Here is a 25,481-nt window from a genome sequence, read left to right as displayed (position 1 = left end):
TAGAGTCCTATCTGTATTCTGGTTGGCTTTGTTCTTATCACATTTCCTGGAACCACACCTGAACTCATCTTACCTGGTATGATTTCTTGGCTCACTTGGCCCTTAAGCTTGGTGATTAGCCAGTCTACTTCCTCTAGGACCTTCTCAGCCTGACTCAGGGCAAGTAACTGTGAAAGAAAAGAATGTCTTGCTTGGCTCACTGTACAAAGCAGATGCAGTAATACAGTAATCATAGCCACTGACAGGTGGGTTACAGGCTTCCAGGACACAAGGCACTACATGTGTCACTTCATGTGGCACAGAATATAAGGAATGACAAGATTACTTCCCATGGCTCTAGGATCAACACTTACACAGACAGTGGGGGCAGCTGTTCTCAAAGTCACCATTGCAAAGTGGTTTGTTTTCTCTACCTCCACGTCCTGGGGAGGGAAAGAGAGGTGGTACCTAATGGCAGAAAGGCTGGTCTCTTCACCTCCATCCCCACACAGTGCACTGTAGTACCTGATCGACATCTCCAAGCTGCCCGTGGATATCCTGGGACAAGTCACGTAGCAGGGTGACAGGACTCTTATATGAAACATGGAGGCTGAAGAGCAAGTTCATCAAGCTTTTGCAAAATGAGGCATCTTCTAGGAGTAGGGAGGCAAGAAAATTAAAAGGAAGGTTATAACCCAGTAGGTCCTTCAGGTGGGGATGCCTAACCAGAACACGTACATTGCCATGTTCTGGGTAAAATATCCCAATGTCGTACAAACTTCAACCAAGGCAACTCTCTCACAACGATGTATTTATACACATGTAATAGCCCAAAGAAGGCAGGCTTTCCCCACTATTGGTCAGCTATTATCACTGTATAACTAGTACCTGGATCAAGACATAGGGCATTACCAGCACCCTAGAAAACCCCCTTCTGCCTTACTTGCCCCCATAAAAGGAAATTGCTATCCTGACTTCTAACATCACAGACTAGTTTTGTCCGATTTTGAATCTCATCTCCCCTGATGACTGGCTCCTTCTGTTTATAACATTATTTTGTGAGCCTCTGCCATCTTGTTAGTAAGTGTAATTTGTCCATTTTCATTGCTATACAGTATTCCATTGTGTGACTAGATCATAATTCATTTATCCATTACACTGCTGATGAACATTTGGGTTTTATTTCTTCAGTTTCAGGGCTGTTAAAAGAGTGCTGCTATGAGAATTTTTCCACAAATTTCCATTGGAAGAGGAATTGCTGGGTCATAGGCATATTATATATAGTTTTAGGAGCTAGATAATGTTAAACAGTTTCAAAGTAGTTATACCGATTTCATAGTGATCATACCAGTGAATGAGAGTTCCAGTGGCTCCTCTACATTCGTGCCAACACTTGGTATTGATATTATTTATCTTACTCATTTTGGCTAGTCTGGAGAATGTTTAATAGGAAATATCTTCTCTTTTCTAAATGCTATTTGGTGATGATGATTTTATATGAAGCCTAAAAGAATATATGGCAAGAAACTTACCCCTGCTGTTTTCCTTGCAAATCTTAGATGTCCAGGATAACATCTGCACAAACTAAAAAAATCATTCATATATCAATGAAAATAGGCCAAAAGATAGATCTCAGTGCTCTCAGAATAGAAGAGCCTTGGTTCTTTCCAAGTCTAAGAAAATTATCTGCCAAAACACATTCATGGATCTGAAGTGATAATTTACCATGAATAGCATCAAAATAAGCCCAAAATTATAATTATTGACTTATTGATACTAATCTCATAAGACAGCATGATTAAATTCTCAATATCTATGCCCTTTAAGCATCAAAGATCCTGGGGCTTAGGTCCTTACCACCTAAGTGTCCTTTGCCCCTACCACCATGGCCTGGGGCTAAAGCTCCTATTTTCCTTCCCATGCCCCCGTACTCTCCACTCCAGACATCTTTAAGGATGTGAGGCTAACAGGGAAGTGGCCATAAAGACAGGAGAATTAGCTTTTGGGAAACAAGAGGCCAAAAGAAGGTCAGAAGGGAGAGGAAATAAGAAAGAAAAGAGGCAAAAACCAGACAAAATTTTCTGAGGTAGACAGAGGCTTAAAGTCTTGGCATAGAAGGGGTTTGGGTCATGAGATACACTCAACTTTTTGCTCTTAGCAGTTCTGTGGACTAGGCTTTCAACTACAAAGACAATGGAATGCATTTATAATCAAGTACAAAATGACCAAGACATCAGTTTTGGTTGAGAAAAGTAATTAAGAGGCTAACTGGGGAAATGGATGTGGCTTAACCAAGTGGAACCCCATCTATCATATAGGAGGTCCAGGGTTCAATGCCCAGGCAAGCTGACCCATGCGGTGAGCCGGCCCACGCAGAGTGCTAATCCATGTAGGGAATGTCATCCCACGCAGGACTGCCGCCCTGCGTGGGAATGCTGTCCCACACAAGAAAACTGCCCTGCGCAGGACTGCCGGCCGATATGGAGAGCTGGCGCAGCAAGATGATGTAACAAGAGACACAGAGGAGAGAAAATAAGATGACGTAGCAGAACAGGGAGCAGAGGTGGCACAAGAGAGTAATCACCTCTCCCCGACTCTGGAAGGTCCCAGGATCGATTCCCAGAGCTGCCTAATGAGGAGACAAGCAGACACAGAAGAATAAGCAGCAAATGGATACAGAGCCCAGACAACTGGGGAGAAGGGGAGGGGGGAATAAATAAAAATAAATCTTAAAAAAAAAAAACACAAAAAAGGAGGCTAACTGAAAACTCCTTGTGAAATGATATAATAAAAAGATCTCTGGGATATAGTATCAAAAAAAATAAGCAGGATGTAGATGAAGCTTTTGTGGGAAGAGGAGTGGGGGTGGGAATAAGAAATCTATATTTGTTTCTGTTTGTACAGGAATAAAGATACTCTTGTAGGATATATAAGAAACTGAAAAGAGTGTTTACTTACTTGGGGTGGGTGAGGAGGAGCTAAGCCGATAGAGGACATGGATAGGAGAGGGACTGTTCACTGTAAACCTTTTTTATAAGACCTTGTTTTTAAGACATATGACATTATTCAAAATTAAATAAAAAATTTTAAAGAGACTACTTGAAGTTATTAGAGAGAAGGGTTAACAATAAACTTTTTTCCATATAGAAGTCTTTCCAAACCCATTTATTTTCCACAAAACTTTTACCCTACCCAGTTCTCCCATGCTGCCCCAGTGTTTCTCTTCCCAGTCCTTTGTTCCCTGCAGCAAAAATACCAGTATGAAAGAATTAAGTTGAAAAGCAAGTGGAATAGGTTGTTTGGAGCTGGGATGTTATAGGTAGCAAAGGGTACTTTCTTTGGAATACCTGGAACTAGGGGAACAGGAAAATGAGAGTGTATTCCACCACCCACACACTGTAATACCCTTGGGGGCTACAGTCTCCCCAAGTCTAGATCTTTCCAAGGCAAGGACTCACATAAAGGAGCCTCGTACTCCCAGGGCTCCAACTTGTCTACCCCACAGATCAAAAAGTTGACATGGTAGGAGCATACAGACCTGGACTCCCAGGGACAAGAGGGAAATGACTGCTGAAAGGCATGGACCCACAAAATGTGGCCCTTCTGTATTCTTCTGTGTGTAAATGCTCATGTGGGTGCACACTTACACACACACACATAAAACCTTTCTTTGGAGAGTTGTTTCTGCCCTGGGACTGTAGGTACATTTCCTGACCTTATCATCCTTTGCTGAATTCTCCCCAAATTCAGTCCTGGGTAACCCTGCTGGGAGAGCCAACTGCTGAATTGTGTCAGTTACTTTCTTTCATAGTTAACACATTTTCATCTTAAAAAAGGAGGAAGGACACGAAGGGTGGGGAAGAACAGAACACAGAAGGCTGAAGCACCAAAGATAAACAAGATTTTTTTTCTGCAGTGTTCACCATTCACCCTCTGTCCTTGCTCTCTAATGGCTGCATGTAAGAATGACGTGGTAGAAACTTTATGTAGGAAATGACACATCTTATAGATCACATTGTTTCAGGAGCACAACTAAAGATATTATTTCAAATAAGCTAGACTTCCAATGTCCATTTAGATATACACTTTCAGGATGGAATGAGCCTTCCTTTCCGGGGGAAGCTAGCAGGGCTGAGTGAGTGGGACTAGTACCTGAGGAGAGGAGGGCTCCAGGAGTTTGGACAAACTGGAGAGAACAGTGACCAGAAGAAGGGCTTCTTTACTATTGAAATCTTCCTCTTCGCTGCTAAGTAAATTCAACAAGCACCTCTGAGAAAGAGAAGTATATATATAGAAATATTAGGAGACATATTCCTATCAGGAGGAAGAGAGATCTAGCCATATTTGAAGGATCTGAAGCCACCAAAATATCAAGAAAATCTGAAAATAAACCCCTGGAAATTCTCTTGAAAACTATGACGCTTTCTCCTCCAAACCTGCCAAATGCACATTAGGAACGAACCGTGCTCCCAATATGTGTTGACACACAACTCTCTGGAGCCCATCCACTGACCTCAGAAAGTCCAGCATTCCCTACATATCTTCCCTGTTTTACTTTTCTCTCTTCCTCTTCTCACTACCTGAAATACTACATATTTTACTATTTGTTTATGAGTAGCTCCTACTACAATTTCAGCTCCGTGAGGGGAGAGATTATCATCTTTTGTTCCCTAGTATAGCCCAAGCATCTAGAACTGTCCCTGGTACACAGTAGGAACTTTTAAATTATTTGAATAAAGAAATCCTCTGTGATAGAAGATGCTCATTTCTTGACTAATTTGACAACTATTGGTTAGAAATTGGTAGGTATCACTGTTTCTTTTCTTTTCTTTCTTTTTTTTACACTGTTTCAACTTTAGGAAATCTGACAGATAATGCCAAATTATACCCTGGACACAGAAACAAAATATAAGCTCTATACCTTGAAAGGCTCTTCGCTATGTCTTCACATCAACACAATCAGTGATTTTTGGAGGCAATGAGTTCTGCAGGTTAGGATATGGCTATCACACAACCTCACTAGAATCCTTTTAAATGCATTATCTTCCAGTTTGTCTGCTTGCTTGGATGAATGGCCGAGAAAAAAGATTCCTGTCCTATTTGTGCACTGTCTTCCCATTCTCACCAGCATCCCTGCTACAGTCCATTTGCAAGGACCCTCAGGCAAGCACAGCAGCTTTTCAAGGCTTCTTACCTGAAACTGCCGGATCTGGAATGCTGCTCTTTGAGTGACACCAATTTCTGCCTCGTCTCCCTCATCTGTGACATCTAGAAAAGGAAAAGAACTCTTATCTTTTTTGGGGGACTCATGCTTTTTTGTCCCTTTAATAGCTAGAATTTTAGAAAGCCAAAAAGTCTGGCGGCAGAATTAAGTAAATTCCTAAAATTTAGAAATTTCTTAATACTATATTCCATTTTCCAGTCACTATTGTGGTTAAATATAATCTAGTAAGTCCAAATCCTGAATCCACTAGATGTCACTCCTTACCAACATCAGGACTGTTTTCAGGTATCCTATGTAGGTTAACAAAAAGAATCAGAGATTTTGTTAAGAAGGAGAAACCCAGATCAAGTCAACTGATCAACATTCAAATGCCCACCTAACGCCCGGAGAAACTGTTGAATCTTGGGCTGATAGAAGTGTTGCACAGCACTGAATATCTTCTGCAAACCCTCTAAGCACAAGAGTGAGATATTTTTTCCTTTATCTTTCTTTCCTGACTCTTCCACAGATGTAGGAATTGAAGTGTATCTCCATAGCAAGACCCTGAAGAAGGAAAAATTAATTTTATTTTTACTCACTGAAGTATAATTTACATATAGTAAAATTCACACCCCATAGGCATACAGTTTTATGAATTTTGACAAATTTATACAGTTGTGTAATCATCCTCAGAGTCAAGATATTTCCATCATTCTGAAAATTCTCTGCTCCTCTGTAGTCAATTCTACCCGCCTCATCCAAGGAACCACTGATCTGACTTTTGTCCTTACGGTTTTACTTTTCCCAAAATGCCCTATCAAAATGGTATCATTTCAGTATGTAGCCTTTTGAACCTGGCATTTTTCATATAGCATATTTTTTTTTTCCAGGAGGTATTGGGGACTGAACCCAGGACCTCGTACATGGGAAGCAGTCACTCAACTACTTAGCTAAATCCGCTCCCCAACGAGAGTTGTTTTTTTCATTTGTTTTCCTTTTCTTTTTTAGGAGGTACTGGGGATCAAACCTGGGACCTCGTACATGGGAAACAGGCACTCAACCACTTGAGTTACATTTGCTGCCCTAGCATATGTTTTTGGGATTCACTTATGTTGTTGCCATGTGTCAGCAGTTTGTTCCATTTGACTGCTGAGCAGTATTCCACTGTATGAATATACCACAGTTGTCCATTCACCAGTTTATTCATTCATCTGGTAATGGACATTTGGGTTGTTTAGTTTTTCAATTATAAATAAAGCTGTTATGAACATTTGTATACAAGCCTGTATATGGATATCTGCTTTCATTTCTTTTAGGTAACTACCTAGTAGTAGAACGGAATGGATCAAGGTGGTATGAAACGTTTGGGAGATTGATTTATATGTCCCAACAAACACATGGTTTAATCTTAGTTCACATCCCTCTGGTAACAGGACCTTTAGAAAATGTTAGTAATATTTTCAGTTAAGATATGGCAAACTGAAACCAGGGTAGGTGTTAATCCAAATTACTGGATGCCTTATGAGAAAGACACTAGGAGAAGGAGGAAACTGGGTGAACCCAGGAAGAGAAAGGAGAGGACATCACCATGGGATGGGAAAATCAGGAACTCCCTTCAGCCAGCACTAGAACGTTACCACCTTTGGGGAGAATGTAAATCTTGCAAATATCTAGATTTTGGACTTCCAGAAAGCCTCAAAACTGTGAACCAACAAACTCCTGTTGTTTAAGCCAACTCACTGCCTGGTATTTGTGTGATAGCAGTGCTGGCAAACTAAGATAGTGTGTAACTTTTTAAGTTAAACTACCGAAAAACTATTTTACAAGGTGGATGTAACATTTTACATCCTCAACAACAGTGTAGGAACATTCAAATTCTTCCAAATTCATGACATTTGTTATGGTCAGTCTTTTAATTTCAATACATTCTAATAAGTGTTTAGTGGTATCTCATGCTTTTAATTTGCATTTACCAAACGATAAATGATGAAACGATGCTGTGCATCTCTTCATGTACTTAACTGCCATCCATCCATCTATCCATCTATCCATCTATCCAATCTATTGTTGGTTAAGGGTCTGATGAAATCGTTTGCCTGTTTTTAAATTCAAGTTTTTTGTTGTCTTTTGAGAATTCTTTATATACTTTGGTTACTGGTCCTTTATCAGGCATATGTTTTGCAAATATTTTATCCTCATCTGTGGCTTGTCTTTTCATTTCCCTTACAGCAGAATTTTAAATTTTTTCCTTTTATGGATCATACTTTTTGGTTATATCTAAAAAATTTCTGCCTAACACAAGGTCACAAAAAGACTTCTATATGTTTCATAATTTTAGGCTTAACATTTAGGTCTCTCATCTATTTCAAGTAAATTTTTTGTATATGGTACAAGGAGTTGATAGATTCATTTTTTATATCAAATTGACATACAACACCCAATTGTTGCAAAACTATTTATTGGAAACTTTCCTTTCTCCACTGAATTGCCTGACACCTTTGTCAAAAACCAAATGACCATATTTGTGTAGGTCTGTTTTTTTTTAAAAAAAGATTTATTTATTTATTTATCCGCCCCCCCTCGGTTGTCTATTTTCTGTGTCTATTTGCTACGTCTTGTCTGCTTCTGTTGTCAGCGGCACGGGAATCTGTGTTTTTTTTGTTGCGTCATCTTGTTGTGTCAGCTCTCCGTGTGTGCAGCACCATTTTGAGGCAGGTTGCACTTTCTTTCGCACTGGGCGGTTCTTCTTACGGGGTACACTCCTTGCGTGTGGGGCTCCCCTAAGCGGGGGACACCCCTGCATGGCACAGCACTCCTTGCGCACATCAGCACTGCACATGGGCCAGCTCCACATGGGTCAAGGAGGCCTGGGGTTTGAACCGTGGACCTCCCATGTGGCAGACAGACCCCCTAACCACTGGGCCAAGTCTGCGGCCTGTAGGGCTGTTTTTGAACTAATCTGTTCCATTAATATTGTCAGTACAACAGTCTTAAATACAGCAGCTTCATAATAAGATTTGAAATCAGCTGGTGTGAGTCCTCAAACTTTGTTCTTTTATTTCAAACTTCTTTTATATTCTAGGTCTTTTCCTTTTCCATATAAATTTCAGAATAAGCTTGTCAGTTTCTAGTACAAAAACCAACTAGGATTTTTGTTGGGATTGTACTGATTCTACAGACCATTTGGGAAGAATTTCTATCTTAAAAATATTAGGTCAGGAAGTGGATGTGGCTCAACTGATAGAGCGCCTGCCTACCACATAGAGGGTCCACAGTTCAATTCCCAGGGCCTCCTGACCCGTGTGGTGATCTGGCCCATACGCAGTGCTGCTGCACACAAGGAGTGCCATGACATGCAGGGGTATCCCCCGTGTAGGGGTGCCCCATGTGCAAAGAGTGAGCCCCATAAGGAGAGCCACCACACGTGAAAAAAGCGCAGCCTGACCCAGAGTGGCGCCACACACACGGAGAGCTGACACAGCAAGATGACCCAACAAAAAGAGACATAGATTCCTGGTGCCACAAAGAACGCAAGTGGATACAGACAGCAGACAATGGGGGGAAGGGGAGAGAAATAAATAAAATAAATCTTAAAAAAAAAAAATTAGATCATACAATCCATGAACACTTTATCTGTATTTTATTTTGGTCTTCTCTGGTTTTTCTCATTAATGTTTTATAGTTTTCATCATACAAATTTTGTGTGTTTATAAGATTTATCCCTAAGCAGTTCATGCTTTCTAGTGCTATTGTTAAATAGTACTTTGACTTTTAAATCTCAGTTTCCAATTATTCACTGCTAATATGTAAACAGACACACAAATGATTTTTATATATAGACCTTGTATATTGCAACCTTGCTACTCTAATAGATCTAGTAGCCTGTTTTTTAAAATTCTTTGGAACTTCTAACATAGATAATCATTTTCTGTCTGTGAATAAAGAGTTCAGATGTTGAATACCAGAGGCAAGAGAACAGGGGGAAAAGCATTCAGTCTTTCACCATTAAATAAGATGTTAACTTCAGTTTTTTGTTTATTTTAAATGGATTACTTCTATTGGATTGAGAAATTTCTTTTATTCCTGTGAGTTTTTATCTCAAATATATGTTGAATTATGATTTTTTGCATTTATTAAGATAATGATATGGTTTTTTTTAGTCTGTTGATAGTCAATTACATTGGTTTTCACATTTTGATATAACCCTAATTTCCTGAAAAAAAAACTGAATTCATTATGATGTCTTTTTCATAAATTATTGGATTCAATTTGCTGATTTTTTGCTTCTATGTTCATGAAGGAGACTGGTCTGAACTTTTGTTTTCCTGTAATGTCTTATTTTTGATATCAGGGTAATGGTGGTCTCATAAATTGAGCTGGAAAAATGTTCCTAATTCTTCTATTTTCTAGAAGAGTTTGCTTAAAATTGAGATAAATTCTTCCTTAAATGTTTGGTAGGATTCGTCAGTGAAGATATCTAGTCTGGAGTTTCCTTTGAAGGAAAATTTTGAATCATGAATTTAATTTCTTGAATAGAGATAGATTTACTTAGATTGTCCATTTCTTCTTGAATAAGTTTTCAAGAAATTTGTCAATTTTAGCTATCAAATTTATTGACACAGATGTTCATAATATTCATTATAAAAATTTTTAATGTCTGCAGGATCAATAGTGCTGTCCCTTTTGCCCTTATTCCTGACACTTGTAATTTCTTTCTACAGCCACACTTTGATCTGGCTAAGGTTTATTAAATTTATTAAATTGATTGATCCTGTCAAAGAACCAGTTTTTTGTTTCATTCATTTTCTCTATTTTTGTGTTTTCATTTTCATTGATTTCTGCTTTTTATATTTATTATTTCCTTTCCTCTTCTTACTTTCATTTTTAAGTTGCTCTTTTTTTCTTATTTCTTAAAGTAGGAGCTTAGATTACTGATTTCAGATCTTTCTTGTTTTCTAATCACTGAATGCTATAAATTTCTAATTTCCCTTCTTTCTCTATGATCAGTGGTTTATATAAAAGTACACTGTTTAATTTACAAATATTTGGGGATATTTTGCTCTGGTTACTTCTTTGTTTAATTCTGTTGTGGTCAGAGAACATACTGATTCTAGTCTTTTAAATTTGATGAGTTGTTCTATGGCCAAGAATATAGGCCATTTTGGTAAATGTACTATGTGTACTTAAAAAGAATGTGCATTTTGAAATTGCTGTCAGGTGGACATTCTATGAAATGTCAGTTAAGTCAAGCTGGAGGGCAGTGTTGTACAGGTATTCAAACTACTTCTTGATTTTCTATCTACGCATTCTACTGATTACTGAGAGAGAGTATTGTCTCCAACTACAACTGTATATTTGTCTATTTCTCCTTTCAGTTCTATCAGCTTTTGCTTCAAGTATTCTGAAGCTCTATTGTTAGGTGTATACACATTTACGATTGCTACATCTACTTGAATCATTTAATTTTTACATAATATCCCTCTTTATTCCTGGTATAGAATAATTTTTACACATGACTGAACAATCTATATCAAAGCAGGACTAGAAAAAAGACTCAATATTAGTGATGGTACTCTTAATCTTGGGCAAACTCAACCCATATTTTTCCCTATCCCCATCTCTAATTTCCTCTCTTGGGGACTCCACAGCAAGTGGAACAGCTTCTGAGGGTGGGAGTGGCTTACCGAGTTATATCAGAGAGGTTCTGAAAGATCTTATCTGGATTCTGGCCATCAGGGCCACTCACATGCCCTGTTTCTATTAGCTGCTGTACCTTCTGTAGCGCCACACTTACTGCATAGCGCATAAATTCGTTGCTGGACCTCAGAACAGACAGGCTTTCTTCATGTGTTTGGATACTATCCCTAGAGAGAAAAAGAGATTCCCTTACTGCTACTGGTATCTAGAATTAGGCATTCTAGGCACTGTTCAGAATAGGAGCACCCAGCAAACTCTGAATGGCAGACATTCTAGGCAGCCCACACCGCAGACATTCTAGGCAGCCCACACCACAGTCACTTCCTTGGCTGCCCTTTTACAATCATCATCCTCAGCTCTGCCTCATTTTCTTGCCTCCTTCCTTATCCTTTTACTTTGATAAAAATTAAATGTCAGTTGTAGTCTCTAATTTTTTTCGTTGTTCCTTTGGTTTTTTTAATTAAGATTTTTCCTTTCTTCCCTTTTTATCTATTGTTGTGCTTAATGTTACTTGGGCAGATTCTTTTTTTTTTTACGCCTTACTGGAATTCATCGCTATCTTTTCATTAATTAGCCCATTGTTTCTGATTTTCCCTTTAATAATTCAAAGTACCTCTTTTAAAAGTGCCTACCTATGATTGCCTAGATTTTATTTCAAGAACTTACTAATTCCTAACTTATTATATACAGTAAGAAACGTGAATCCAAACGAGTTAATACAAATGAACCTGGGTAAGCACTCTTATTGTCACTGTACTACTATCTTTAAGCACTCTATTAGACCCTTACCTGAAAAGAGCGGTGAGAAGTTCAGACACAAATTTCATGGACAAAAAACTATCAGTTGTTTTGTTGGCCATTTTAGTTTTGCCTTTACCACCTTTTTCCTTAAGAATGTCAGAGAGTTTCTTATAACACATAAACAAGCTTAGTACCTCCTCAAACTTACTCTTACTGTATAAAAAAAGGAAAAAAGACCACCAAGGTAAGCATCAGAATATTGTGGTTCACTTTTACATACTGTAAATAAGGAAATCACAATGCTTCTTCAGATGTCACATTATAAACGAACAGTTTGTCATTAACATAGCATACCCAGGTCATAGCAGTTTATCTGCCCACCCTCCCCCACCCCCACCCTCCCACCCCCCAAATTATTGCAAACCATGAAAGTCAATACTACCATCAATCAAAATGTATTAAAAAAATTAGTTCTTAAATTCAGGGCCTGGGGAATTTTGAATAAATGAAAGCCTGCTAGAGGGAAAACATTTACAGGCCTGCCTGACCTATAGTTTGGTGTTCTCTAGTATAAAGAACAAAGTCTGGTCTTAAGTCAGACGTCCATATCTAAGAGATAATGTCATGATCTGTGATCTGTTCAGTGCCTAGCATATTGCTAATGCAAAAAACACACAAAAACATAAAACAAAAATTTACCAAACTAAAAGTGGAGTTATAGTAAGACCTTACCTGAAATTACTTATGGAGAAATTATATTCTATTAGAACCTCACAAACTCCCATCACAAGATGAGCACAAATATTATTTTTGATGCCAATATCAGTGGACTGAGAAAAATCTGCTGATTTATCCTAGAAGACACATGGCAAAAGTTAATAAGCTATTAAAAACCTCCATTACTCAATACAGCTGAGGACCTGGCAATTACCAATTCAAAGTCTTCTAGCTCACTCTTAATCATTCTATTAGTAATAGACTCCAACATATCATCTAAGACTTGATAAAATCCCTCTTCTTCTTCCTCTTCTTCTTGTAGAGGCACCACTCTGCTCTTATACCAGGCCAAACAGTGATGAACACAGCATAGCAGATGAACCTGTAAAAGAAAATATTAAATATTCTTCAGTGTAAAGGAGAATCTACGAAGTTGTTCACAGGCAGCAAATAATTCTTATCTATAAGAAAGACTGAAGTAATTTATACATTCGTATCACAAATTTAGTCAATCTGAATTAATAACCCTGGAAAAAATTAACTGAATTAACAGAGACATTGCTTTCTGATCCTCTCCCAAATGATGTGGCCTGACCAGTAGTTGACACCTAAGACTACAGTATCAGATATGCTATCTGGTCTGGTACAAACAATTCTGAACTTTCTAGTTCCTCTGAATCTCAGAGGCTACTTTAAGGATAGTGGTTTATTTTGGGGGAATCTTTGGGAGACCAAGACAGTATCTTAGATATAGGATGAGGACATCTCATAGCACAGAAGGCACATGCATGAAGGCAGGATATGACAACTGAAAGACTTCCTCCTTCTGCTACCATGAGTTCTAAATCACTTGGGATGGGGGGTGGAGTTTCCGTTTTTATCCTCTCCTTTTTAAAGTCTTCTCTTTCTGAGTCTTAATAATGAGAAAAGAAAACCAACCTGTGATTTTCTCTAAAGATTCAGAAGAGTGCCAATGCTAGCTTAGTCTGAACATACTCCCTCCAAACTGATGAGAGAGGGCCTCTGGTATCCTCTGCTCCTAGGTGACATCCTTTCCCCACATTCTAAAGCATTTTTATTTAGTATATAATAATCAAAGTTCCATAAACAGGAGATATGATGGGGGAGGTAGTGGATGCTTGATTTCTTAGAAGTACTGATGTGGAGATACCTTACCAATAGATTTAAATTAATGATGTGCCAGGAAAGATAAGCAGCTAAATTTCACAGTGCATACAGCTTCACAGGGAAAAACTACCTCTTCCTCAAGATCAACCCCTTTCCTTTAACAGTAAAAACCATGGTTCTAGAAAGAATAAAGTCTCACCAGTGGTTCTTGTAGAAAGTATTTATCTTCTTGGGTCAGAATACAAGCTTCTAGTTTCAGAGGAGGCAGCAGATCAGGTTTTGGCTCATAGAATTGTTTCAACTATGCATGGTAAGGAAAAAAGACACCACGGCTCATTAATGCTTTCCACTTTTTAAACTGTCCAAATTAATGTCACCTTTAAAGTCTAATGTCTTCTTATACAGGTTTCCTCCCAACAGCCCAAAGAATGATGCAGCTAAATTTTGTTGCTTTGGCCTGCCCTTGCTTCAGGCCTTGCACCAACTGGAATCTTCTTTCCTATTCCACTTCTGTTGCCTCTCCTAGAAAATACATACTCCCTCACACCAATTCCTAAACTTATACAGGCGATCAGAATTTTCAGAAGAGCAAAGGCTCTATGGTCAGACTGCCTGAGTCCAAAATTCCAGCACCACTGCTTATTGATGATTTTAATAAAGTTGTCCATGCCTTGTTTCCTCATCTGTAAAATGAGGATATTATTTACATAAACGTATATGGATATATCAGGATAAACATGACAATTACACATATAGAGTGCTTCAGGCACTACTTAGCACATAATAAAGCACAAAAAATGTTAGCTCTTATCTTTTTCCTTTTGGGGTCTATAAAATATTACTGGTCCATGTACCTGAGTTGGGAAGCACTGCTCTATGCCTTCAACCACAATTTTCTATTCTTGTTAAATGTGTGAATGAGCATAGATTAGTAATTATAGTTTGAAACAGACAATATAATTAACAGGATATAAATTTTATATAGGATCAGGTCCAAGGCCCACTAAAGAACTTTTGATGGCTAGAATAGGACCTTCCAATAATTACCAAACATCTGAGACCTTAATTTGAAACGAGGATCCTTCAGAATTACCACACAGCAATGACATAAAAACAAAGAACTTCCATTTATAGCAAAAAGTGGAGTGAGGTCTAGAGAAACCTCTTGGTAGAGAATAACAAATAATAGTGTGCTAAATATTTTATTTAGGTACAGATAGTATTTATTTAAATAGATGGTTAAGGCGATGGGAAGGTAATTCATCTGAGCATATTAGAAAATGTCATAAAGCATTCATCTAGTAAATAAATGAGCCCTTAACTACTGTTTGACAGCATCTGCCAATTCTTGAGGCCTAGAGTTGTAGCTTTGGAGGGACTCACGGAATTGAGGACAAAGCCTTGGGTGCTCATGAGGTGGGAAGTTCTATCATATCAAAGGGTCTTTATGAGGCCTCAATTAAGACACCCATATAAAGTGCGGGGTCCCAGAGATATCTTTAGTGGATGAATATAAAAAATAAATTGATGTGAAGGAAGATGGTAGGGATAAATACCTAATTGAGCCTTTAAAAAAAAAAAATTTATTTATTTCTCTCCCCTCCCCCTCCCCACCCCGGTTGTCTGTTCTCTGTGTCTATTTGCTGCGTCTTCTTTGTCCGCTTCTGTTGTTGTCAGCAGCACGGGAATCTGTGTTTCTTTTCCTTGCGTCATCTTTGTTGTGTCAGCTCTCCGTGTGTGTGGCACCATTCCTGGGCAGGCTGCACTTTCTTTCGCACTGGGCGGCTCTCCTTACGGGGCGCACTCCTTGCGCGTGGGGCTCCCCTACACGGGGACACCCCTGCATGGCAGGGCACTGCTTGCGCGTATCAGCACTGCGCATGGGCCAGCTGCACACGGGTCAAGGAGGCCCACGGCTTGAACCGCGGACCTCCCATGTGGTAGGCAGACGCCCTATCCATTGGGCCAAGTCTGTTTCATAAAACAGTATCTTGAACTCTTTCAATATATAAAAGGATTCAAGTATGTTACAATGGACTATTATTTGGCCATAAAAAGGAATGCTACAACTTGGATAAAACCTTAAAAACTTTATGCAAAGTAAAAGATGCCTGACTAAAAATATCATATATTGTATAATTCTATTTATATGACACGTCCAGAATAGACAACTATGAAAGCAGATTAGAGGCTGGCTTAGAGACAGAGGACGTGTGGAGTGTGTGCTGGGTAGGGTGATAAGTGGATGACATCTAAAGGGTATGGGTCTTCTCAGATGATGAAATGTTCTGAAGTTGATTGTAGTAATAATTGCACAACTCTATGAATGTACTAAAAACCACTGACTTGTACACTTTAAAGAGGTGACTTGCATGGTAGGTGAATTATAGCTCAATAAAGCTGCCAAACAACAATAAAAAGATTCAAATATAAGTGTAATGAGAAAAGAAAAAGGTTTTCTTTACACCAAACATTCTCCATCTAAATTTTTCTAATCTTTTTTTTTAAATTATTTTTTAAAAATTTATTTCTCTCCCCTTCCCGCCCCCTGTTGTCTGCTCTGTGTGTCCATTCACTGTGTGTTCTTCTGTGTCTGCTTGCATTCTTGTCATGCAGCACTGGGACTGTGTCACTTTTTTGGTTGTGTCATCTTGCTGCGTGAGCTGTGCGTGTGCGGTGCCACTCCTGGGTGGGCTGTGCTTTTTTTGTGTGGGGCGGCTCTCCCTGTGGGGCACACTCTTTGCACATGGAGCACCCCTACAAGCAGGACATCCCTGCATGGCACGGCACTCCTTGCACGCAGCAGCACTACTCACAGGCCAGCTCGCCACATGGGTCAGGAGGCCGTGGGTACTGAACCTGGTCCCTTCATATGGTAGACAGATGCTCTATCAGTTGAGCCACAACCGCTTCCTGTAAATTTTTCTAATCTTGTAGGTCCTTTGAAATATCTTAATTTTAAAACATTTTTAAAACTGAAAAGTATAAAAATAACAGAACAACAACCAGCAAGATGGGAGCAGGATAAGGAGCTCTTAGAGTCAGCTCATACAACAGGGCAGTTAGTAATCAATCAGAACTATTTAAAGCACTTGTTTGGAGGCTCCAGGAGATCAGAAGAGCATCCTGCAACATCCTTGAAAGAATGGAAGGAGACTGCACATCTGCAGAGAAGACTCATGAGTAAAGCACTCCATGCTGCGAAGGCTGGTGCCCATCCTCCACTGCTGGCACAAGCTCCCTGGGAAGCTACTCTGTGGCTGGAGTTGGAAGCTCCACTTCCCAAACACAAGGGGGGAAAGACAGTTGGCCAGTGACTTCAGCTACTGATTAGTAAATTCAGTCAGCTAAAGTATAACCCTAAGAACAGGTAAAGTTTAAAACTGTATAAGTTGGAAAGAGGCTGGTAGCTGCTATTTTGACTCTGCCCCTAGCATGAAGGGAAGGTGGACTAACAGAAAATCACAGTGACAGTAGGGACCAGCTTCTTTCCACCCAGACAGGACTGCAGCCTCAGCCTAGGCTTCAGCCCCACCTCTGGCAGGCAGGAAGCTGGCAGGACCTGTACCAGCCTCTCTGAGAAACTGCAGTACATTTGGCTGACACAGACTGAAGAGTTGGAAGTCTACCTGGGCAACTGTGGTCATTTTGGACCTGCATGTCATAGACTGCTGCCCAGACATGCAGCCCCAGGCAGCAGAGGAAAGGGAATGAAGCTTAATCACTCTCTCTGGGCAACTACAGGCAGTCTTGGCCTACATGACTTGGATTATTACACATGGCTATGCCTCTGGCCCTACCCCTGGCAAAGGGGAAATGTGGTCCCTGGAGCAATATCAGCAGCTTGAACCTCCAGAGTGTTACAGCACCAAGTACATCCCGAGCTCCTACTATATAACCAGCAGGGAATAAAAGGCTAGAAGGCACTAAAGATTTAGAGAAACAACACCCAGAATAAATACATCTAGTAAGGCAAATGCCAAGACACCAACAAAAAACTATAATCCATACCAAGAAACAGGAAGAAATGGCCAAGTTAAAGTAACAAGATGAGCCTTGAGATAACATAAAGGAGATGAGACAACAATTACAGATGTTCAAACAAATCTCCTCAATAAATTCAATGAGATGGCTAAAGAGATTAAGGATATTAAGACAAGGGATGAGCACAAAGAAGAATTTGAAAGCATACATAGAAAAACAGCAGATCTTACAGGAATGAAAAGTGCGATAAATGAAATAAAAAATAAACAGTCATATAATGGCAGATTTGAGGATGGAGAAAAAAAGGACTGGTGAGCTTGAAGTCGTGGCCTCTGAAAATGAACATACAAATGAAGAAAAAAACGGAAAAAATTGAACAAGGTTTCAGGGAACTAATTGACAGCAAGAGTTGTGCAAACATACATGTCATGGGTGTCCCAGAAGAAAAGGCAAAAGTAGCAGAAAGAATATTTGAAGAAATAAGTGGAGAAAATTTTCCAACCCTATTGAAGGACATAGATACCCATGTCCAGGAAGCACAATGTACTCCCATCTGAATAAATCTAAATAGACCAACTCTGAGACACATACTCATCCGAATGTCAAATGCCAAAGACAAAGAGAATTCTGAGAGCAGCAAGAGAAAAGCAATGCATAACATATAAGGGATACCCAATAAGATTAAGTCCTGATTTCTATTCAGGAACCACAGAGGCAAGAAGGCAGTGGTAGGATATATTTAAGATACTGCAAGAGAAAAACTGCCAGCCAAGAATTTTATATCCAGCAAAATTATCTTTCAAAAATGAGAGCAAGTTTAGAATATTCACACATAAACAGAAACTGAGAGTTTATAACAAAGAGACCAGCCTTGCAGAAAATACTAAAGGGTGTGCTACAGTCTGAAAAGAAAAGAGAGAGAGGCCTGGAAGAGAATCTAGAAATGAAGATTATATCAGTGAAAGTAACTAAAAGTCTCGAAAGAGTGGTGAAAATAAAATAAGACAGATAAAACCCAAAGGTCAAAATTAGTGAAATAAGAACTCCCTTTACAGTAACAACATTGAATGTTAATGGATTAAACTCCCCAGTCAAAAGACAGAGACTGGCGGAATGGATAAGAAAGTATAAGCCCCATAAATACACTGTCTGCAAAAGATCCATTTTAGACTCAAGGATACCAATAGAGTGACAGTAAAAGGCTGGAAAAAGATATTCCACACGTGCAGTAACAAAAAACAAAACAAGCCAGGGTAACTATACTTCTATCAGATGAAATACACTTTAAAAGACACTAGTTATGTGCAATCTGAGGAAGAGTCGGAAAAATTCCATTTATAATAGTGACTAAAAGAATCAAATATTTAGGAATAAACTCAATCAGGGATGTAAAGCCCTTGTATTCAGAAAACTATAATACATTGTTAAAAGAAAATTTAAAAAGACCTAAATAATTGGAAGAACATTCCATGCTCATGGCTTGGAAGATTAAATATCACTAAGATGTCAATTCTACCCAAATTGATATATAGATTCAATTCAATCCTGATAAAAATCCCACGAGCATTTTTTAAACAAATGGAAAGTACAACTATCAAATTTATTTGGAAGGGTAAGCCAGAAACATCTTAAAAAGGAAAAACAAACTTGGAGGACTCTCACTTTTGAGCCTTAAATCGTTTTAACCTAGCTACAGGGGTAAAAACAGCATTGTACTAGCATAAAGATAGAAACATAAACCAATGGAACTGAATTGATGGTTCTGAAACAGATCCTCACACACTGATGGTGAAGTGATTTTTGACAAGGCTGTCAAGCCCACTCAGCAGGGACGAACAATGTATTCAACAAATGGTGCTGGGAGAAGTGTATATCCATAGCCAAAGGAAAGGAGGAGGACCCGTCTCACATCTTATACAAAAATTAACTCAAAATGGATCAAAGACCTTAACATAAAAGGCAAGAACCATAAAGCTTCCAGAAGAAAATACAGGAAAACATCTTCAAGACCTGGTGGTAGATGGAGGATTCTTAAAGGAGATAAGAGGAAGGCTGAGAAAGACTACTGATGCTTAATGTATGTAGAAGCTTTAATTAACTTTGCTGTAAAAGCGTGGAAATGTATAGTTGATGGTAACAGTTGTTTTATAAATAGGAATGTGTCTGGAAAGGGTAGTCCCGGGGTATAAATGTCAACTGAAAGAGAGCTAGGGAATAATCTAGGGCCTGAATAACACAGTGAACCCAGGGGTGGGTGAGAATTGTGTTTGATGGTACAGAGGTAAATGTGTCCTTCTGTGAGCTAGAGGAGATGTAGGGTGGTGGGGGTGTGGAGAAGCATGGGGAGGATACAATTGTAGTGATCTATGGACTGTGGTTAACACCAGTACTGTAATATTCATCCACCTCTGCCTAAGATGAACTGTGTTGATAATGGGGGAGTATGGAAAAAGTGTGCCAAATGTATACTATGATCATATTGGTGGTAACAGTCTGATATTATCTCATTACCTGTAACAAATGTTCCACCACAGTGTGGTGTGCTGGTGAAGGGGTGTTGTACGTGCATTCTAAATGTGCATGATTATTTTGTAAATTCACAACTTCTGTAATAAAAAAATAGTTAAAAAATAATAATAGGGTGGGTTAGGGGAAAAATACACAAAATCTAAGATACAGACTATAGTTGATAGTAAGACTTTGATAATATTCTTTCATAATTTGTAACAAATGCCTCACTACAATGCAAGGTGTTTTTGGGGGTTGATGTCTGGGACCCCTATAAAATGCTATGCATGTTTGTTTTGTAAATTCCCAACTTTTACTATACATTTACTGTTGATGTATATTCATGTAAGAATGATATAAACAAATGACAGGGTGTGGTGGGGGAAAAATACACCAATTGTAAGATATTTTGGTTAGCAGAAATATTTTGAGGATGCTCTTTCATCATTCCTTAAAAATATCTCACACCAATGCAAGGTATGGGTGGTGGGGTGAGGTATCAGAGTCTTGTATGATGTTATGCACGTATGCTTTATAAGTTCATAACTTTTATTATACACACTTAGTGTTTATGTATGTTATGTGTGAGTGATACACTTCCACACATTCTTTGAATGGAAAATATAAAGTAACATGACACCTAGTATCTTGTCACTCACATTTAATAAATGTCAATATTTGGCCACACTAGCTCTGGATCTTTTCCTTTTTTCTTTCAGAAATAAAACACATTCAGCTGCTGAAAGCCCTTGTACAAATGATCCTTCCAAATATCCTTTTGATTTAGGATGAAGACTTTTATCTCAGAGATCGGACTGATGATGGCAATACGGCGGGTACTCAAGTGGTGATGAAAATAAAACAACCCAGAATATTACCACATACTCCAGACATGTTCACAATATTGAAGTGTCTGGGAAGTCTAGAAAAGGTCCATCGCCTCTCAAAGCCTCATCATCTGTTTTCCCTTTATTAATAAAAAATTTATTTTACCTGTGAGAGCAAAATCTGCATGATGGAATTAGCCAGCTGAGAGTTCCTTCGAAGGACATCATAGAATCCCTAAAGGGAATAAGATAGAGAAAAACGTTCTTAAAACAGACATACCTATGATTTGGATGATAACTTAAAAACAAACAAACAAAACACAACTATCTTTAAAAAAAAATTCCGGTAAAATACATATAAAATGAAATTTACCATTTTAGCCACTTATAATACCATGTAATTCAGTGGTATTAATTACATTCATGATGTTGTGTTACCATCAATAGCATCCATTACCAAAACTCTCCCATCATCTCAAACAGAATCTTTGCACCCATTAAACGTCTTTTTACCCTTTGTTAGTGAAGTTGTGAGTTTACCGAACAATCATGCATAAAATACAGGGGTCTCTTATACCATCCCCTCACCATCACCTTGCACTTGTATGGAACATTTGCTACATTTGATGATAGCACATTTTTATATTTATACTATTAATTAAAGCCCACGGTTTAAATTAGGGTTCACTGTGCAGTATAGTTCCATGGATTAAAAAATTTTTTTAAAATTCTGTTACCATATATGTAATCTAACATTTCCCTTTTTAATCATATTCAGATATTTCAGTGCTGCTAATTATGTTCACAACGTTGTGCTACCATAACCACCATCTATTCCTGAAATATTTTCACCATTCCAAATAGGAACCCTGTACATGTTAAGTCTTAACTTACCATGCCCTATCCCCACTCTGTACCCCTGGTAACCTATATTCTAGATTCTGACTCTATGAGTTTACTGGTTCTAATTGTTTCAAATCAGTGAGATCATACAATATTTGTCTTTTTGTGCCTGGTTTATTTCATTCAAGAGGATTTCTTCAAGGTTCATATTCATGTTGTATCAGGACTTCATTCCTTTTTACAGCTGAATATTATTTCATCGTACATATATACCAATTTTTTTCAAAAGAAAATTTTTTTATTTTAGAAGTTGTGAGTTTACAAAACAGCCAAGCATACCAGACAAGATTCCCACCACTAACAACTTACATTGTTATGACACATTTGTTACAAGTGATGAAAGAACATCGTCCATCATAAAATTATTGCTATCTGTAGTCCTTAGCTTATATTTCGTGCATTATTCTCACAAACCATCCTATTATTAACATCATGTGTTAGTATTATATATTATAGTTCATAAGAGAATGTTCTCATATTTGTACTGTTAACCACAGTCCATCATTCACCACAGTGTTCACGGTATTATATGGTTCCCCACCTTGCATAATCCTTCCAAAGTGTACCCTCAGTGTCTCTCAGTTTCATCAGAGTTGTACTGTCATCAGCTCAGCACATTTCAGAATGTTTTCATTTCTCCAAAAGGAAAAATCCCATACTTCCTTATACATTCAAATGATCCTCAGGATTGGCATAGTGCCTTGTCATTGATGTAAAAATATTACAATATTACTTTAACTATAGCCTATATGTAACATTAGTTGCATTTTTCCATGGATCTCAATATTATTAACACCTTGTAATAAAGAAACATTCTTGTGTCTGTACTATTAACCACAACCATTATCCATCACTGAAATCACTGTTATACTATCCCTGGATTTTCCTTTAGCTTCCTTTTAATACACATTAATCTCTCTAGACTACCCCATTATACTGACTATAATGTGTTACCATCAACTCTTTGCATTTCCCAACATTTACAATCCACCTTATTAAACATTCTATATACATTCAACATCAGTTCCCACTTCTCAACCTACATTCTATCTCCTAGTAACCAATACTCTGGAGTTTAACTCTATGAGTTTACTCATTGTATTTAGTTCATATTAGTGAGACCATACAATATTTGTCCTTTTGTGTCTTGCTTATTTCATTCAACATAATGTCCTTAGGGTTCATCAATGTTGTCATACACATCCTGACTTCATTTATTCTTACAACTGAATAGTATTCCATTGTATGCATATACCACATTTTATTTATCCTTCATAAGTTGATGGGACACTGGGTTGTTTCCATCTTTTAGCAATTGTGAATAATGCTCCTATGAACATCGGTCTGTTCTCATCATTTTCACTTCTGCATCAACTCCTAGTAGCAAGACTGCTGGATCATATGGCAATGCTGTATTAAGCTTCCTGAGAAACTGCCAAACTGTCCTCCATAGAGGTAGCATCATTTTACATTCCCACCAACAGTGAAGTTCTTATTTCTCCACATCCTCTCTAGCACTTGCAGTTTTCTGTTTTTTAAATAATGGCCATTCTGTAGTTTTTGGGTTTTTTTTTAGATTTTTATTTATTTCTGCGCCCCCCCTCCCCCCCCACCAGTTGTCCACACTCTGTAGCCATTCGCTGTGTGTTCTTCTGTGTCTGCTTCTATTCTTGTCAGCTGCACTGGGAATCTGTGTCTCTTTTTGTTGTGTCATCTTGCTGCATCGGCTCTCCACGTGTGCAGCGCCATTCTTGGGCAGGCTGCACTTTTTTTGCCCTGGGCAGCTCTCCTTATGGGGTGCACTCCTTGCATGTGGGGCTCCCCTATGCAGGTACACCCCTGTGTGGCACTGAACTCCTTGCGCCCATCAGCACTGCGCATGGACCAGCTACATACGGGTGAGGAGGCCCTGGGTTTGAACCCTGGACCTCCCATGTGGTAGGTAGGCAGATGCTCTATCTGTTGAGCCAAAACCACTTCCCCATTCTGTAGTTTTGATCTGCATTTCCCTGATAGTGATGTTGAACATCTTCTCGTGGTTTTTGCCATTTCTATTTCTTCTTTGGAAAAACATATGTTCAAATCTTTTGTCCATTTTTAAATTGGGTTGCTTGTCTTTTTGTTACTGAGTTATATGATCTCTTTATATAAAATGGATCTTTAAAAAAATTTCTCTTTATACTTAGACTATCATATTGTACATTCATTGTTTTCCTGATATTCTTTAGTTATTTCTCTGTACTTTTCTTCATTTCTTGAGCATTTTAAGATCTTTTTAAAAAAGGCTTTGTTTGGTACATCTACATTCTTGTGTTTTTTGTCTTTTCTGTATTGTTGTCCTCTTTCTTTGGGTGGGTTATCACTTCCAGCTTGTCTTGCACTCTTTTGTTGAATGCTGTACATTTTAATATTTTAAAATGTTAACTCTGGAATTTACTCCCTGGGATGTCTATTTCTTGGTTTTGTAAACGGCAGGTGACAGCACAGATGTTTTCTTGAGTTCCAACCCTCCTATCAGGAAGGTCTAAGGCAAACGCAGTGTGCAAGGTTTCTCTTGTCTTTCTTTTCTTTTTTTTTTAAAGATTTATTTATTTATTTAATTTCCCCCCCTCCCCTGGTTGTCTGTTCTTGGTGTCTATTTGCTGCGTCTTGTTTCTTTGTCCGCTTCTGTTGTCGTCAGTGGCACGGGAAGTGTGGGCGGCGCCATTCCTGGGCAGGCTGCACTTTCTTTTCACGGTGGGCGGCTTTCCTCACGGGCGCACTCCTTGAGCGTGGGGCTCCCCCACGCGGGGGACACCCTTGCGTGGCACGGCACTCCTAGCGTGCATCAGCACTGCGCATGGCCAGCTCCACACAGGTCAAGGAGGCCTGGGGTTTGAACCGCGGACCTCCCATATGGTAGACGGACGCCCTAACCACTGGGCCAAAGTCCGTTTCCCTCTCTTGTCTTTCTGAGCCTCTGTCTTGTCTTGGGCTTTTGCTTGTTAGATGTTTTGGAGTTCCCCTATTTACAGAAGTTTGGTTGTCCCATCTGTCTCCCAGGGGAAAAACCTCCCTATCCAAGGTATCTGAAGTCAGCAGGCCTTTGACCAGACTGTCTACCTCTATAGCAATGAAATATATAGGTGAATGTAGCTAAAAGGGGAAAATTAGGTCATTCACATTACTAGAATAAAAATGAAAAGATAGCAGAATGAGTAGAGCTCAGTGGTTGAGTACCTAATTTGCATGTAGGAGGTCCTGGGTACCTCCTCAAAAAAAAAGATAAAACCCAAGCCTGTATAATACAGTGAATCCTATTGTAGACAATGGATTACAGTTAACAGAAGTATAAAAATTTTCTTTCTGAGAAGCAGATTTGCCTCACCAGATGGAGTGTCCGCCTACCACGAGAGGTCCAGGGTTCAAATCCAGGGCCTCCTGACCCATGTGATGAGCTGGCCCATGCACAGTGCTGATGCGCGCAAGAAGTGCCGTGCCACACAGGGGTGTCCCTCGCGTAGGGGAGCCCCACACGCAAGGAGTACGCCCCACAAGGAGAGCCGCCCCATGTGAAAAAAAAGCACGGCCTACCCAGGAGTGGCGTCACACACATGAAGCACTGGCGTGGCAAGATGACAGAATAAAAAAGAGCCACAGATTACCGGTGCCGCTGACAAGAATGCAAGCAGACACAGGAGAACACACAGTGAATGGACACAGGGAACAGACAAAGGGGGGTGGGGGAAGGGGAGAGAAATAAAAAATAAATCTTAAAAAAAAAAGTTCTTTCATGAATTATGACAAAAGCACAA

At 39.0% G+C, this 25,481-nt stretch overlaps 1 protein-coding gene across 2 annotated transcripts in view; it reads right to left on the bottom strand.

The window, feature by feature from the left end:
* Nucleotides 1–25,481, bottom strand: part of FANCI (FA complementation group I) — a 94,450-nt gene that overhangs the window by 9,494 nt on the left and 59,475 nt on the right. For both annotated transcript variants that reach the window (XM_058294668.1, XM_058294669.2), the window contains exons 19-31: nt 20,951–21,019; nt 13,665–13,766; nt 12,552–12,719; nt 12,353–12,474; nt 11,669–11,833; nt 10,867–11,046; nt 5,580–5,746; nt 5,174–5,247; nt 4,132–4,248; nt 1,512–1,563; nt 505–632; nt 354–422; nt 74–167 (exon numbers count right to left, since the gene is read on the bottom strand). In XM_058294668.1, the coding sequence (XP_058150651.1) occupies nt 74–167; nt 354–422; nt 505–632; nt 1,512–1,563; nt 4,132–4,248; nt 5,174–5,247; nt 5,580–5,746; nt 10,867–11,046; nt 11,669–11,833; nt 12,353–12,474; nt 12,552–12,719; nt 13,665–13,766; nt 20,951–21,019 (1,507 nt within the window). The remainder of the gene's footprint in view (nt 1–73; nt 168–353; nt 423–504; nt 633–1,511; nt 1,564–4,131; nt 4,249–5,173; nt 5,248–5,579; nt 5,747–10,866; nt 11,047–11,668; nt 11,834–12,352; nt 12,475–12,551; nt 12,720–13,664; nt 13,767–20,950; nt 21,020–25,481) is intronic.

The sequence above is a fragment of the Dasypus novemcinctus genome, chromosome 3 (assembly GCF_030445035.2).
Source record: "Dasypus novemcinctus isolate mDasNov1 chromosome 3, mDasNov1.1.hap2, whole genome shotgun sequence".
NCBI classification, from domain to species: Eukaryota; Metazoa; Chordata; class Mammalia; order Cingulata; family Dasypodidae; genus Dasypus; species Dasypus novemcinctus.
This window is presented reverse-complemented; position numbering and strand designations above follow the sequence as displayed.